The sequence below is a fragment of the Penicillium nucicola genome (genome assembly GCF_028828085.1).
Source record: "Penicillium nucicola strain IBT 29836 chromosome Unknown utg000002l, whole genome shotgun sequence".
Lineage (NCBI taxonomy): Eukaryota > Fungi > Ascomycota > Eurotiomycetes > Eurotiales > Aspergillaceae > Penicillium > Penicillium nucicola.
In genome coordinates this window covers 575,281-588,878 of record NW_026643126.1, presented here as the reverse complement: position 1 = coordinate 588,878, position 13,598 = coordinate 575,281, and the positions used below count along the sequence as shown (strand labels likewise).

The following is a 13,598-nucleotide window of genomic DNA, read 5'->3' as shown; positions in this document are numbered from 1 at the left end:
TTCACCATGACGGACATGATATCATTTGGGTTGTCGCAATGGCTTGATGTCCCCGCCGGTCGGGCATAGGTTCACGATTTGTCCATATACGTATATATATACCACACACTTGTCTACAGTATTAGTTCAATTAAGATCTATTTCTCCAGAACTGCGCGACCAAGTGCTTCAAAGAAATCCAAGACAAACTATATGACGTCACGACGGTCGGTGATAAATCGGCGACCAGTCACAACCGTTGACTGGCCCGTCAAATCTCCACCGATGTCACATCAGGGGAAGTTTCGAAGAACGAACACCACCGAGCATCGATGAAGTGGAGAAAAGTACCGTACTTTGGGCCTCCGACAGTTCCATTGGACTTATTAGACTTGCCCAAGGGGTAAAACACGCCCCACCAAGCTTTAACTGGTGGGTGTGACTACCGATGTCCCCGTTTATGGAGCGGCAGTCTATGCAGCTGCTCAATTTTGGTATACTCGGGACAGACGCGTAGACTGCCCCTCGTCTACTCTACTCTTTGGAATTCTTCTAGTCCTGCGTTTCGATTTCACAGTAACAAATGTTCGGCAATAGGTACGATATCCTGGACATCACAGGAGAGCGCAAAACGATATACTAATTATTCGATGCAGGCGGAATTCCCAGAAGCCCGACGAGGGCCTTATTAACAAGTTCCAGGCAACATTTTCTGACATTGTGCGGCCGACCAGATGTGATCCTCCTGGGTATGTTTCATGCTGTGTGATATCGACTACATCTTTTCCCATGATTTCATCACACCCCTGGACTCCCAACATTCATGGGAATCAGCTGACATGCCGTGTCTCAGACCCACGGAGAACAATGAGAATTCAAATTATCGGTCTGCTCGGGGCACTCCTGGTCTGCGCTTTACGCCCTTGTTGAACGACCAGTCTGGTCTTCGATTCTCGCCGTTTCTGGATGATCAGTTCCTTCTCACGCCAAATGCAAATCACACTTACCAAAATTACAATCCGAGCAGTTCCAATACCGTCTTTCATGGCCCCGCCGGCGACTTGCACACGCCCCTCGTGGACTCCAGCTTGATGACCCCAAAAACGCTTCTTGAACAATTCGCGGTCACTCCACTACATAGAAATAACATCGATCCATTTCAGGATGTTGCAAATACGCATTCCGTGGCGCAAGAGCCTCAAACCATCGCTCCTGTGTATCAGCACGATGCATATCCGCCCTCCGCATTTGATCACTCCCACTTAGCCCATAGTACTCTCGATGGAACGGAGGAGGCGATGTTTCCCAGTGCTGTCAATAATCAGCAGACACGGAATCCCCAGCTTGTCACCCCGCAAGATAGCCATTCACCGGATACGAACCACTCAAGCCATAACGACCAGCAGTAAGACTTATATCCTGATTTGCCGGGTAGCGGGGACGAGCTGACTGTTCACTAGATTCAGGTATCAGGTGACATTGAATACGCCCACGGCCATGATGAATGATCCCAAACATCCGCCTATCACCTATCTCAACAAAGCCCAAATATACCCTCTATCGATTGTGGATTCTGCCCCACCGTTGACCAACGACATTGTCAGATATAAAAGCTGGATCCGGGTCACCTTTGACGACGACGAGCAGGCATCGAATCCGGCCGCTTCTTGGGCGTTATGGAAGGAGGCTCGAGGGCATGAGGCATATCAGAAAGATGGAAACTTATATGCTATTGAGTTTGTGGGCTTGTTCCCAGAGAAGGAAGGCCAAACCTGCGATCATATCCAACTGGAAAGCATTGCTCTGGATGGATTTTGCGTGTCATGGTACTCGGACCCAGCTTCCGGGAGGCGAGGTTGCTCGATGGGGGTCCGCTTCCACTTCCTTTCAACGGATTTCAGTCACATAAAGGGTGTGAAGGGAGCTTCTATCAAATTATGTGCTAAGACCGAGACTATCGGCAAAGAACCTGCCGAGCTAAGCTGTTGCAAGGTGAAACTATTCCGTGAGCATGGAGCGGAACGAAAAATGTTCAATGATGTCTCCCAGCTGAAGCGGGCCATTGAACGACGGAGACATGATTTTGGAAAAGTCGAAAACGGAGGTGATAGCCTTGGAAAGCGAAAGCGAGGAAGTCGGTTTGCGAGTTATAAGAGCGACAAAGAGCTCGAGGAGGAGAGGAGAGATCAGCTGCAAAAAAGCTTGGATGATGAGTTGGCCATGATGCAAAAGCGATTCTATTCCAACCGGCCTGTGACTGTTTTCCATCTGCCGGGCAACAGAAAGGATGACCCGGAGCTGTTTCCGATCAACATGGCCGACAACGTGAAGCAAGAAGATGATAACAAGGTGAACTTGCAGGCATCAACTGTGGGCAACATGTCGAGCAAGCTGTCAATCAACTCGACAGATCACCGAACACCAGGACTCCAAAAGGATGCAATTCCACCAATTCCAGAACCAACTACCGGGCAAGCTGACTCGAAGCCTGCCGCTAGCGTGCATAAAGCACCTGGTAAGCCCATGTCCCATGTCCCATATCCCTCATAGAACCTATTCTGACTCTCCAACCAGTTGCTTGTTTCTATCTTCGATTCCAGAAAAGCTACACGCAGCAGGATGATTACCACACAGCGGTATATCTGACGGAGCGTACCGCAAAGGAACTGATGACGAAAATATCCCAAAAGCAACGCTTCACCCAGGATCACATTCTGCATCTATTCCAGGTCAAAAATGGAATGAAAGTCATCATTGACGACGATGTAGTCCAGCGAATCCCGGATGGTCAGGACATGATTGCTGAGATTTCCGAGATCAACAACACAGCCAGTGGTGGAGGTTCAACTGTCGAGGTCAGGCTCGACTTCTGATGTCAACCTCCTATTTGTCAGTTAGCGCATTTTGTTTTGTTTTTATTTTCAGCCTCCATGGTAGAAATGATGGTTTTCTAGCGCTTGGCCTATTGTCGATTAACGATTTGATACTGGTCGAACTGTCGATTGTTACGATCATCCTAGATGCATTATATATAACAGCTATATATCAGGTCTCAGGTGGTTACACATGGATTGACTGAGTAACATGACTCGGCTACTGGTTCGAACACCAATATTATCTATGATATTTGACAGCAGATGCCCACGTTTCAAAGCCCTTCTTACACTTCTAGTACCAACAATAATCGCTTAACCCTTCCTCGAATGCCCATGAACGACGCAATATCTGCCATTCCCTTCTCAAGTAACCCGTTAGCATGGGAGCCTACTAGTACCAAAGACAGATCAAGAATTACTGGGAGCATGTATCACAGCAGCACGTAGGTAATGTACGGAATAAAATATATTTCCCGATCGTTAGGTTTCCAAGTTGGAGACAATTGGACTTGATAAGTATATATCCATAGTAGCCTCTATGTTTTTATCAACCAGCCAAGTGGTCGAGCAGTAACTCGGTCATTCAATCTTCCTTGGTCTAGTGGTGATGATTTCCGCTTGTCATTAATACCGATAAGCGCGGGAGACCGGGGTTCGATTCCCCGAGGGAGAGTTTCTTTTTTGCTTTTGCTTTTTTGGGGCTTGTAAGGACCGCCTAATAGTGGGGTCTCATTGCTACAGTAGACTTGAAATAGGATGTGCTATGGGCTGTATCGCTGCAGAAGCAATATAGTGACTAACATATAAGTTATATGTGAAGCCCTAACTCTGGGACATCAGAACCAGGGACCGCTGAAAATATGCCGAACTTTGGTCTCCACCGGAGTGTTATATAGAAAGCTTAAATCGATATCTCGACGTGAATGTATGTATGTAAAACATACTTATTTGCCATCGACGGAACTAGAAATATAAGGCTTGTTATCGGCGAAGCAATGAACTTCCTGCTCCTCAGGAAGAGTGCCATCTAGAATGTAAGCTTTGGCGATTTGATCCGTGCACTCGGAGCCATCACGCCTAGAGCTATGCCCGTAAGCATTATGGACAATGAGACGGGCATTGTGGCCCATCTCCGCTAGGAGTCTTCTTCCATTGCGCAGGGGTGTTGCAGGGTCATATGGAGAAGCGATCAGTAGGGTGGGTGTCTTGAGCGTGTTGTTCAGATCCCCGCGGTACACTTCCGACGGGCGATCCCAATACTCTCGGTAATGTCGACAAGGGAGAACGGCGAAGAAGCGAGAATTTCCGGCGATCCAGCTGCGATCGGTCATGCTTCCCCACAGTCTATCCCACCAGTCGAGGCCATCGGGAAGAGGTGCATCATATGCATCGGAACATATCACGAGAAGTTCTAGTTCACTAGATGCTGGGTTGTGGGGATCGGATGGCTTATCAGGGTGGTCACTCCATGTGAGGTCTAGCCACTTCGCTGCCAAAGTTGCATTCCCTGCTTCGAGCTCAGCGAGGATTTGCGCCGTCCGGGGCCATTCCATCGGCCTGTACATAGCCGGGTAGAGGATCCGGTCCACGAGCGCTGAATACGTGACCAAGGACGGACCGCTCAATTCCGTGTAGGCAGACTGAGGACGGACTTTGAGCGACTCGAGCAGCTGGTTCATGCGCGCTTCCAGCTGGGTCAGTGTGACGGGGTCATCCTGGCTTGAAACTGGTTTGGCCAACGCACACCATTCCGGACCGGCGTTGATACATTCCCCTAGGAATCCATCATTCCAAGCATCCGTCGTATTGTCCAGAGCTGTCCAGCCGAAACCGCCTAGGAGGCGATGGTCCCTGACATATTCTGTGCCATCGAGGATTATGCGACCAGCTCGGTTGGGAAACATGTTGACATAGGTCTGCCCAATTCCTGTGCCGTAACTGACTAAATATCCGGTGACTTCGTCTTCACCAAGTGCTTTTCGGATCTCGTCTAGGTCGCGGGCCACCGACGCCGTGCTGACGAAGCGACCGAAATCACCCAGGCGTTGCTGGCAGGCAAAGAATGTGGCATTATTTATGGCATCCACCGTCTCTAGCTGGGACTTTGGGGCTTCCTCGCGGTACCAGAGTGATAGGAGGGACCACCTGTCTCGCAGGCTATCCTGAGGGAAACATGCCGCGGCGGGGAGAGAGAAATTCACCCCGCGAGGGTCCCATCCCAGCACATCCAATTGACCGTCACTGAAGCGGTTGGTCATCTCCTCTGCCGTGTCCCACAGGAAGGAAGTTCCACTACCTCCTGGGCCTCCCGGATTGATAATGATAGTGCGCTCACTTTTGCGGCTGTTTGGTGACAAGCCGGCATCGCTGATAGGGGCCAGCCCGGCGACCTGAAACTTGGTCACGGCGAGGCGGACAATGCGATGGTCTGACGCGTTGTGGTAATCCAGAGGGAGGTCAAGATACCCGCACAGGTAGATTCCGTTCGTGCTGCCCCAGCTCCAGTGATTGGGATTGGGATCGAACAGAGCGGCCCATGATTGCGCTGCAGCAGGGTCGTCAAGTGGCGGTGGCCGACTGGTGTCGGTACATGGAATGAAGTGGAACGGATCGTTTTCTTGTGGAAATCTTCCGTAGGGCAACTTTGGGGCTTGATGATCCGGGCAGGTCCAGCGCCCCAGGGGTCGAAATGCACCGAACTGCCAGAGGCCCACGCCAATGACAGCTGCCCAGAAGATGGTTCTCCAGGGCGATGCTCTCTTCTGATATGACATGGGTTGTCTCTTTTCCTCCATTGCTGAGATAGGGAGATGAAAAGTTGAAGTTCCCACTGACGCGATCACGCTGGCTGTGCCACTGAGCAGCTTAGTGCTTAGGGCCGGGGATGTCGGACTCCGATGCGCTTACTTATGAAGATATCGTCACTTTCCGAGGTTATGAGGGGATTCAATTCTAGGTTGAAGCATATTCTCATGACTCACTGATTGAGGTGCCTACTTTGACTTCACATAGAATATATCCTCCCCTCACAGGGATTCTTCACTCCGTATCTGCTTGACTTCCACCCCTTTAATCAAGCCCTCAATCTCCCTAAATCCCTTCAATCCCTCAGAATCTACAATTCCAAAGTAATCATCAACTTCCTTCCAGCCGCTAAAAAGCACAAATTCCTCATCCTCGCCATCCCGATCAATACGCCATCCACCACAGCAGGGAAACGGCGTAGATACAACCAGATTAGACCCTCCCGCCCGTAAGATATTTTCAAACTCTTCTTTGTTCAGTGAATCAACAAAGTACCTGCTTATAGCCAGCATCGGAGCGTCGAGGGGGATCTGCGATGTTGATGGCTTGGACTGTTAGCTTGTGCGCTACTCCATTACACCCTATGATCTCTTCCAAGTATGAAGACCCGTGGACCTCGAAAGAGGGACTTGCGAGATCAGAAATTGGACTCACATCCAGATCCAGATGGAACATCCACTTCACCTCAAGGTCCCCTTGCAGTTGCTGAAGCAAGCGTTGATTGGTCGCGGACGGAATCCAATCGTTCATGTGTTTTTCAATCGACTCCCATCCGCCTAGCAAGTATATGCATGCTGCATCCTCTACCTGGCGCAGAAGATGTACTTTGTGATTGGATTGTTCGGACTGTGCCTGCTGGGCTTCTAGGAGTCCTGCTTTGGTGGATGGGAGGAGACCCTCGGTTTTCAAGCGGAGGAGGGCGATCTCCGTGACTGGCATCGTGAATGAGTGTAAAAGATGGACTTGAAACGATATAAATGACGAAAGTTAAGATCTCATAAGTTTCGTGTTGGAAACTCGGGGGTGAAGGTCGAGGGGGCTTTTCAAGGATGTTTGGGGGATTGAACTCGTCAGCAGCTGCCTAAAGTCTGACTTGGATAGTGGAAGATCCCTAACTTCTGAACTAAGACCCTCAGAAGCAACACTGGCAATATTTCCAATTGTATGCTCTTTAAATTCTTGCTTTACGCAGTGAATCATGCAATGATCGAACTACTGCTTCCTATCTGAAACCGTGCTATTCTCACTATCCTTGGAGAGCACCCAAGAAACAAAGTAAAGAAGATACATGTATAACATGAAAAATACGTTTCACTTGTCCTAAACACTTAAAGGATGTATCTGAAACTCCGATTCTGAATGTCTGTTTCGTCCACAGTAAGCACATCCTCATCCTGACTTGGCCTGATATGACGAACTTCTTCAGGATCAATCTTCACTCCCTGCTCCCTATCCCGGCGAGCGTTCTCCCGCATAAGATAGAATCTAAACCCGATGAGGAGACCGATGGTAATTGCGTAGCAGACCAAAATTGTAGTATAAGCCGTCTAGGGAAACAGATTGTTAACGATGAACGGAACAATGCAACCGGGAACGACTATTCCATACTTTATAATTGGGAGCTTCCGTTGAAATAAAGAACTGCGGGCCACTTAAATTTCCGGCACAGTATCCCAAGAAAATAAAAGCCATAACGGTCGACTTTTTGGTGAAGCCGGCAATGTTACTGGCTGCCAACGACAGCATCAAAGGGAATGCCGGAGCGACCGCTGTGACAAGCCAGAAACCAGCAAGGCGGGAAATCTTCTCATCGGCAGGCAAGAGCTTCACCATGAGGATGCCGGTCATGGCCACCAAAAAAATGCCGATGAGCGTCACCAGCCGGGATTTTCGAATCGCCGATGTGAGAACGGCTGATAAGATGACCGTGACTAGTTGAAACCCAGATGCTGGCAGTCCCATGAGAATAGTTTGGAATTTATCGTATCCGAAGCCGTTGATGATCAGAGTACTAAACTGTGGATTTTGTCAGTTGTGAATCCCCCATGTGCAAGGAGTGAGTCTCACGCTCGTTGTACCTCCATTTGGCACGCAAATGACAAACGAGAAAAAGAAGAACCACCAGGACTTGATATCCGTCAGGCTCTCAATGAATTGTGCGCGATCCCACGACTTGGTCTGGGTAGTCCTTTGGAACTTGTACGGACGTAGCGCTGCGAACTCGCGCTCGGAGGGCGAGAGGAATTTGGCAGTTTGGGGAGAGTCAGGCAGATAGAAGAATGTCACGACCGACCACGCGATTGTTATCAGGCCGAATAGAAGGAAGAGAAGCTAGGATTGTGAGTCTTCAAATCGTCTTATACAGTTGAACTTCGGGATGATATCGAACCTTCCACTGAGATATGCTTCCCTCATAATTGAGCAGACCGTACGCAATGAGGGAGCCAATGATACTGGCAATCGCGTTTCCTGCAAACCAGATGGAGTGTCGCGAAACATGCTCGCGGGGGGTATACCACATTCCTGTTATGAGAGAGAACCCAGGACTGATGGCACTCTCGAAGATACCCAGAAGTGTTCGGAGTGCCATGAGGCTTGCGTAATTAGTGGTCACGGCATGAAGTGTCAGGACAATGCCCCAAAGGAAGCTGTACTTGTGAGCTTCGCGGAACTCAATGGTCAAGATGTGGACTTACATTAGTACGCTGAGGTATTTGCCAAGTGGGAATCGGACAAACCCCAACGAAATGGGATAGGAGGCCACTAGGTAGCCGATGTAAAAAATGCTGGATGTCCAACTATACTGTTGCCCGACGAGACTCTGTTCGGAGTTAGCTCGTAGCCATGGGGGCTTTCTTCATTGTAGATGAACGAACTAGGTCTTCTCGAACTCCGAGGATGGCACTGTATGCGAGGCTGGTCTCTGTTTTGCGTAAGTCAACTTTTCTCTACAAACACCCGGTGAGAATTGGACATACTATCAAGGTACTGAAGACCATAAGCGGTGATCAAGATCGGCATAAGGCTATAGGCCAAGTCAGTTTGGGTTCCATGCAGAGTAAGAGGGATCGAATCACTGGAGATCAATCTTCCTGATCAACTTCTTCTCTGCTGCCAGATCAAGAGCGTCTGTGGTGCCGGATTCCACAGCGGATACATTCTCCTTTGCTATATCCGATTTGGTCTCACTTTCATTGCGGGGCTCCTTTGCGCCCATGATGAAGAATAAGAGTATAATTCAAAGTCACACCAGAAGTAGCAAACAAGCAACAAAGGACCGAGGCAGATCAATTGTGATGGTAAGCAAGGGGTGGCATGCAAATCTTATAAGAACCCGGGGAACACCACAGGAGCCAGATAACGGGGAAAGCATTCACAACCAACGACTCCTAAGAACAGATCGGCTGGTAAATCTGGACTCCGCACTTGGTTTGTCGGGGATCTGGTCTTGATAAATCGAACTCAGTGATTGGTCACATTAATCGAGTGCCAAGAGGACCTAAAAAGCAAGTAGACCATATCGAGTAAGTATTGGGTTCATTAGTGGCCAAGTGCTTGAAACCTAGACACGGCCATTGTACATAGTAGCTATTTGGTAGCAAGTCTAGGCACTGGCAACTATGCGTGTATCGGGTTTCGGGTCGAGCCCCTTGTACTCTATACGAGTGCGGCGAGGCAAAGATAGACCTAATCCCTCGAGCTTGGACTGTCAAGCCCCAAATATCGATTGATTCTCTTGGCAGCCGCATAAAGTATCCTATCCCTAAATTACAGGCATTTCAAGGCTGCCTTCAAAATGTTTGTGGGACATTGTGCCGATGAGATGCCTTATTTCCTCCATCGAGACGCTGTGTAACTTCTGCATCTCCTTAACCAGGATGAAAATATTACTCAAAACAGGATCTGAGATGTTTGTCGAAATCCAATCAAGATGGACTGGATCGTGAGTCTCAAGTCCAGCTACGAGAAGAGACCATTGGAACCGCTCAAGAAGCTGTACTGGCCCTGCCGCGACAGTATAGTAGGCTGCTGCGATCAGCTCTGATAAGATGCAGTGAAGTTCAGCTGTGATAGGGAGCTGGCCAAAGCATGATTCACGGCTGCGATAGAAGTATACTTGAATGGCATGGAAGAACGTCACCGTGACCAGAGCCATGAGAGGAGGCGAAGACCTTTCTCTCCTACAGCTTGGAATGAGATGCCGCAGAAACTTATGTTGCTAGATCACATTAGAAATGAGCCTCGGTTGAGAAGTCAGAACTTACTTCTTGAATCCAGGCAAGGTTTTGTTTGATTTTTCTCAATACCTCAGGTGTTTGGGCCTCAGCGGCCTGGCTATATCGGTTAATGTCATGGTGTACGGCAATCAACTCGAAATAAACGCTCAAAACGTCGGATTTCGGGGGATCTTGGATGCCAGGCATGCGTAGAGAAATTGTTTGCTCATTCGGTGGTGTGAAGATGGATCTCGACAATTGCCAGATCCTCCATCGTTTGTTAAAATTCTCACTAACATAGCTGGCGAAAAAGCCCCCGCAACCGAAAAATCCACAGAATCCATCTCGGTCGTAGAGATACGTGAGGATCCGTGACAGTAGCATGGCATCAGGTACTAAGGAGCCGGGAGCTGCGCATAATCCATCTAGATTGTAGCTCTTGACATAGGCTAGAACCGAAGCACTCAGTTCCTGTAGCTTTTGCAAGTGAAGGGGGTTGCGGCGCATTCAGAACATGTACATGTATAGGAAAGACAACAGGGTGCCTACATGGTTCAAGGGAGCCAAAGGGTTGAGAGCCTGTAGAAAGATCCTTGAGCCGTGTTGCAGATGATTCCATGCCTCTTGAGGCGGTTGCCTGTAGGATCCTAGATGTAAAGCCAGCTCGTTATGGGATACGGCGAGAAGAAAGTGAAGGCTCATGGCATTTCGTAGTGCGAGGCTAAGGAACAGACAGTGTGCCGATGAAGTGGCTTTTCGGGTGGACTTAAGAGCCGCGAACACGGTGCGATGGAAAAGTAGAGCTTGTGAATCACTAATACCGAGAGAAGGGGCGTGATTGACTGCTCCGTGACTAGGAAGAAGAACAGCACCCGCACCTGCTAGGAAATGGTGCAATGGAAGTGACTGTATAGGAAACACGATTGGGTATTCCGCATACTGGTCATGTATAGCCGTAGCTATGGGTGTGCTCAAGAAATTTGGTTGATCAATACCACTTTCAACTGGATCAGGTGAAGATGGATTTGCCGGATTGAAAAACAGGTCTCGACGTTGACATTGGGTAGTTGCCAGTGGTGTAGATGTGTCACCGCTCGTCTCATCAGCCTGAGGGAAGTGGCTTAAGCTACTTTGATTGGGTGATTTTGGAAGGATTGTTTGAGGAGCCCAAGCATCTCTAGTCTTGATAGGGCCGAGGCCCCGTCTCCTAGAAGATAGGGAAGGCGGCTGGATGGGCCATTCACACTCTAGTTGGAGGCGCACGCAGCGATGACATTGCGGACGATTCTCATCACATTTGACCTTCTTCAATATGCATGTACGGCAACCTGAGGTAAACAGTCAGACACAACTGTGACGAGGTGTGCGGGGAAGAATCCATACATACCGCTTTTGGACCGTGGTCCACGCTCAGTTCGACGACGACGGACTTGAGCAATCTCAAACATGAGCTGGCAGTGATAATGGCAGTACAAATTCCATGGTCAATCTTATCATGTTTCGCCTCCGTGTCAATGTTATCAAAAGATGAAAAGAAGTGCGGAGTCACTTGATTTATCTCGTCGATTAATCTGACCAGTCACACGTGGTATCCACTTTACCCTCTTCGGAGTTAGCCCTAACTAGTCACTTGGTGAGTGATATTGTGTTTTCTTATGTAGAAGACAGTCCCCTATCATATCTCTGCTCTTCTCTTCTTTCTATATACAGCTGCTATCATGGGAAATTCCATCTCTTACACCACCACGGACTGTCAAGTCGTCATACCCAACCGAGGGTGTATCAAAGGCCTTCAGTTTGATGACAAGTCACGGAGATTTGCAGGTATCCCGTACGCAAAGCCCCCAATTGGTGATCTGAGATGGAAAAAGCCGCAGCCTTTGGCGGACACCTATAGCTACTCATCATCTGATGGGGTCAACCCGTACGATGCCACAGTATTTGGTCCTGTGTGCCCTCAACCAAATTATTCAAAAGTGGTCAGCGAACATGTCCCGGAGCATGTCTATGATGAGAACTGTCTTCGAGTCAACATCTGGACCCCGGTTGCTGATCCTTCCGATCCAGACAAAAAATGGCCAGTCATGATCTGGTTCCATGGGGGGTGGTTCCAGGTCGGAGACCCTAGCCAGGAGGCCAGCATGGATCCGACGGAGCTTATTTCTACTGGAAAGCTCCAGGCCGTCTTTGTTGCGGTGGGATACCGACTCAATATCTTTGGTTTCCTGGCGGGCCATGCTCTTCTTGAAGAGTCAAATGGGGAATCAACGGGCAACTATGGACTGTGGGATCAACGTCTAGCTATCGACTGGGTCCATAAGCACATTGAAGCTTTTGGGGGAGATGCCAGCAAAATGCATTTGACAGGGCGTAGCGCAGGCGCTTATTCAGTTCTCACTCAGGCTTTGTATGATTTCAGGTCTGCTGGAAGTGATCACTTTCGATCTCTGGTTGTGTATTCCAATGCCATTCCAACGCAGCCAAAAACCATCGCAGAATCCGACTCCCAGTTTGAGGAGGTTTGTCGGCACTTTGGAGTGCCTCCCAGTTTGAACACAGTTGAAAAGCTCCAATTTCTGCGTAAGATAAGTGCCAAGGATCTCTGCACCGGAATAATGGACCTTGACAACCACACCTTCCGTCCTGTGACAGACAATATCTTCGTTCAACCTGGAATCTTTGAATACTACCGAGATGGCTCTTTTGCGGAAGTGTTTAAAAAACGCAACCTGCGCTTATTAATTGGTGAGGTGCTCAATGAAGATACCCTGTACGCAGTCACGAACGGCCCAGAGCCAAATTTGGCATCCCTCCAACAGCAAATATCAAACTACTACCCTCCCTCAACGACTCAACGTCTCCTTCAGCATTATCAGCCTCCAACCTCAGAGAGCAAAGAAGACTGGGGGAAGCTATTTGGCAAGATAATTGCCGATGGCCAGGTCAGGGCTCCATCGCGTTACCTGGTCAAAATACTTACAGACAATGGGGTTGATATGGCAAATATCTGGCGCTACAGGATCGCCTACCGACTTTCATTTATCACGGACAAGGTCGCCCCGGCTTCCTTTGGAGTCACTCATGCTATGGATCGCCCTATCTGGAAGTAAGTTCTTGATCAATCATCCCATTTTGTCTTTCTGTCTTCTGACATCTACGGCATAGCTACTCTCTCACGCATGGCCCAACTCCAGCGGAGCGGAACTTGATGTCGGAATGGATAGGGGATCTTTGTGCTTTCATTCATGGCACAGAGGGGCATTCATATGGAACCTCTTCTCCCGATGAATACAAGGTCATGACCGGGGAAGGGAGGATAGATGTTCAGAAAGATCCCTTGTGGGACGAGTTGACAAGGGCAATGGAGTTATTTTCGGGGTAATGAAATCACCATGTCCCGCTGTCATGAGAAAGTTCGTGGACTATACAGCATGAGCAAAGCATCTGGGTTACCGTGTTTATATGTTGTCCACCAATCTATGTTTTCAATACAGGTTTGCTCGATATGATCTAGATAGAAGCATTGAAGATCGTCATCGATTCAACCTTGGAAGGTTACCTACTGACATACCAAGTTGAAAAACAAAACAGTAGCAATTGTTTCCGAAAGCTGACTAGAAAAATAGAAAGATGGATAGAAGTATACAAATCGGGCCTCCATTTAGTTTCCTCCGTAAACTTTGAAAGTACAACGGCCAAGAAACAAGGGGATCACTGCGGC

At 48.8% G+C, this 13,598-nt stretch overlaps 8 protein-coding genes across 8 annotated transcripts; 2 read left to right on the top strand and 6 right to left on the bottom strand.

Moving 5' to 3' along the window:
- Positions 1-562: 562 nt before the first annotated feature.
- N7511_001986 (uncharacterized protein) lies at positions 563-2,852 on the top strand (the record flags this gene model as incomplete). The annotated part of the gene is made up of 5 exons (XM_057124411.1): positions 563-576; positions 636-728; positions 833-1,384; positions 1,440-2,494; positions 2,554-2,852. The coding sequence occupies 5 exons, from the start codon at positions 563-565 to the stop codon at positions 2,850-2,852; spliced, it is 2,013 nt and encodes a 670-aa protein (XP_056986570.1).
- A 539-nt stretch (positions 2,853-3,391) lies between these two features.
- On the bottom strand, positions 3,392-3,692 carry N7511_001985 (uncharacterized protein; the record flags this gene model as incomplete). Its single annotated transcript, XM_057124410.1, has 2 exons — positions 3,392-3,600; positions 3,683-3,692. 2 exons carry the CDS (start codon positions 3,690-3,692, stop codon positions 3,392-3,394), a joined length of 219 nt encoding a protein of 72 aa, XP_056986569.1.
- A 107-nt stretch (positions 3,693-3,799) lies between these two features.
- On the bottom strand, positions 3,800-5,650 carry N7511_001984 (uncharacterized protein; the record flags this gene model as incomplete). The annotated part of the gene is made up of 1 exon (XM_057124409.1): positions 3,800-5,650. The coding sequence occupies one exon, from the start codon at positions 5,648-5,650 to the stop codon at positions 3,800-3,802; it is 1,851 nt and encodes a 616-aa protein (XP_056986568.1).
- Positions 5,651-5,881: 231 nt separating this feature from the next.
- Positions 5,882-6,599, bottom strand: N7511_001983 (uncharacterized protein; the record flags this gene model as incomplete). Its single annotated transcript, XM_057124408.1, has 2 exons — positions 5,882-6,205; positions 6,315-6,599. 2 exons carry the CDS (start codon positions 6,597-6,599, stop codon positions 5,882-5,884), a joined length of 609 nt encoding a protein of 202 aa, XP_056986567.1.
- A 389-nt stretch (positions 6,600-6,988) lies between these two features.
- Positions 6,989-8,877, bottom strand: N7511_001982 (uncharacterized protein; the record flags this gene model as incomplete). Its single annotated transcript, XM_057124407.1, has 8 exons — positions 6,989-7,207; positions 7,269-7,676; positions 7,728-7,991; positions 8,050-8,308; positions 8,357-8,481; positions 8,537-8,583; positions 8,639-8,685; positions 8,738-8,877. 8 exons carry the CDS (start codon positions 8,875-8,877, stop codon positions 6,989-6,991), a joined length of 1,509 nt encoding a protein of 502 aa, XP_056986566.1.
- Positions 8,878-9,423: 546 nt separating this feature from the next.
- Positions 9,424-10,384, bottom strand: N7511_001981 (uncharacterized protein; the record flags this gene model as incomplete). The annotated part of the gene is made up of 2 exons (XM_057124406.1): positions 9,424-9,879; positions 9,926-10,384. The coding sequence occupies 2 exons, from the start codon at positions 10,382-10,384 to the stop codon at positions 9,424-9,426; spliced, it is 915 nt and encodes a 304-aa protein (XP_056986565.1).
- N7511_001980 (Zn(II)2Cys6 transcription factor domain-containing protein) lies at positions 10,385-11,325 on the bottom strand (the record flags this gene model as incomplete). The annotated part of the gene is made up of 2 exons (XM_057124405.1): positions 10,385-11,205; positions 11,265-11,325. The coding sequence occupies 2 exons, from the start codon at positions 11,323-11,325 to the stop codon at positions 10,385-10,387; spliced, it is 882 nt and encodes a 293-aa protein (XP_056986564.1).
- Positions 11,326-11,595: 270 nt separating this feature from the next.
- Positions 11,596-13,259, top strand: N7511_001979 (uncharacterized protein; the record flags this gene model as incomplete). The annotated part of the gene is made up of 2 exons (XM_057124404.1): positions 11,596-12,983; positions 13,043-13,259. The coding sequence occupies 2 exons, from the start codon at positions 11,596-11,598 to the stop codon at positions 13,257-13,259; spliced, it is 1,605 nt and encodes a 534-aa protein (XP_056986563.1).
- Positions 13,260-13,598: the final 339 nt, after the last annotated feature.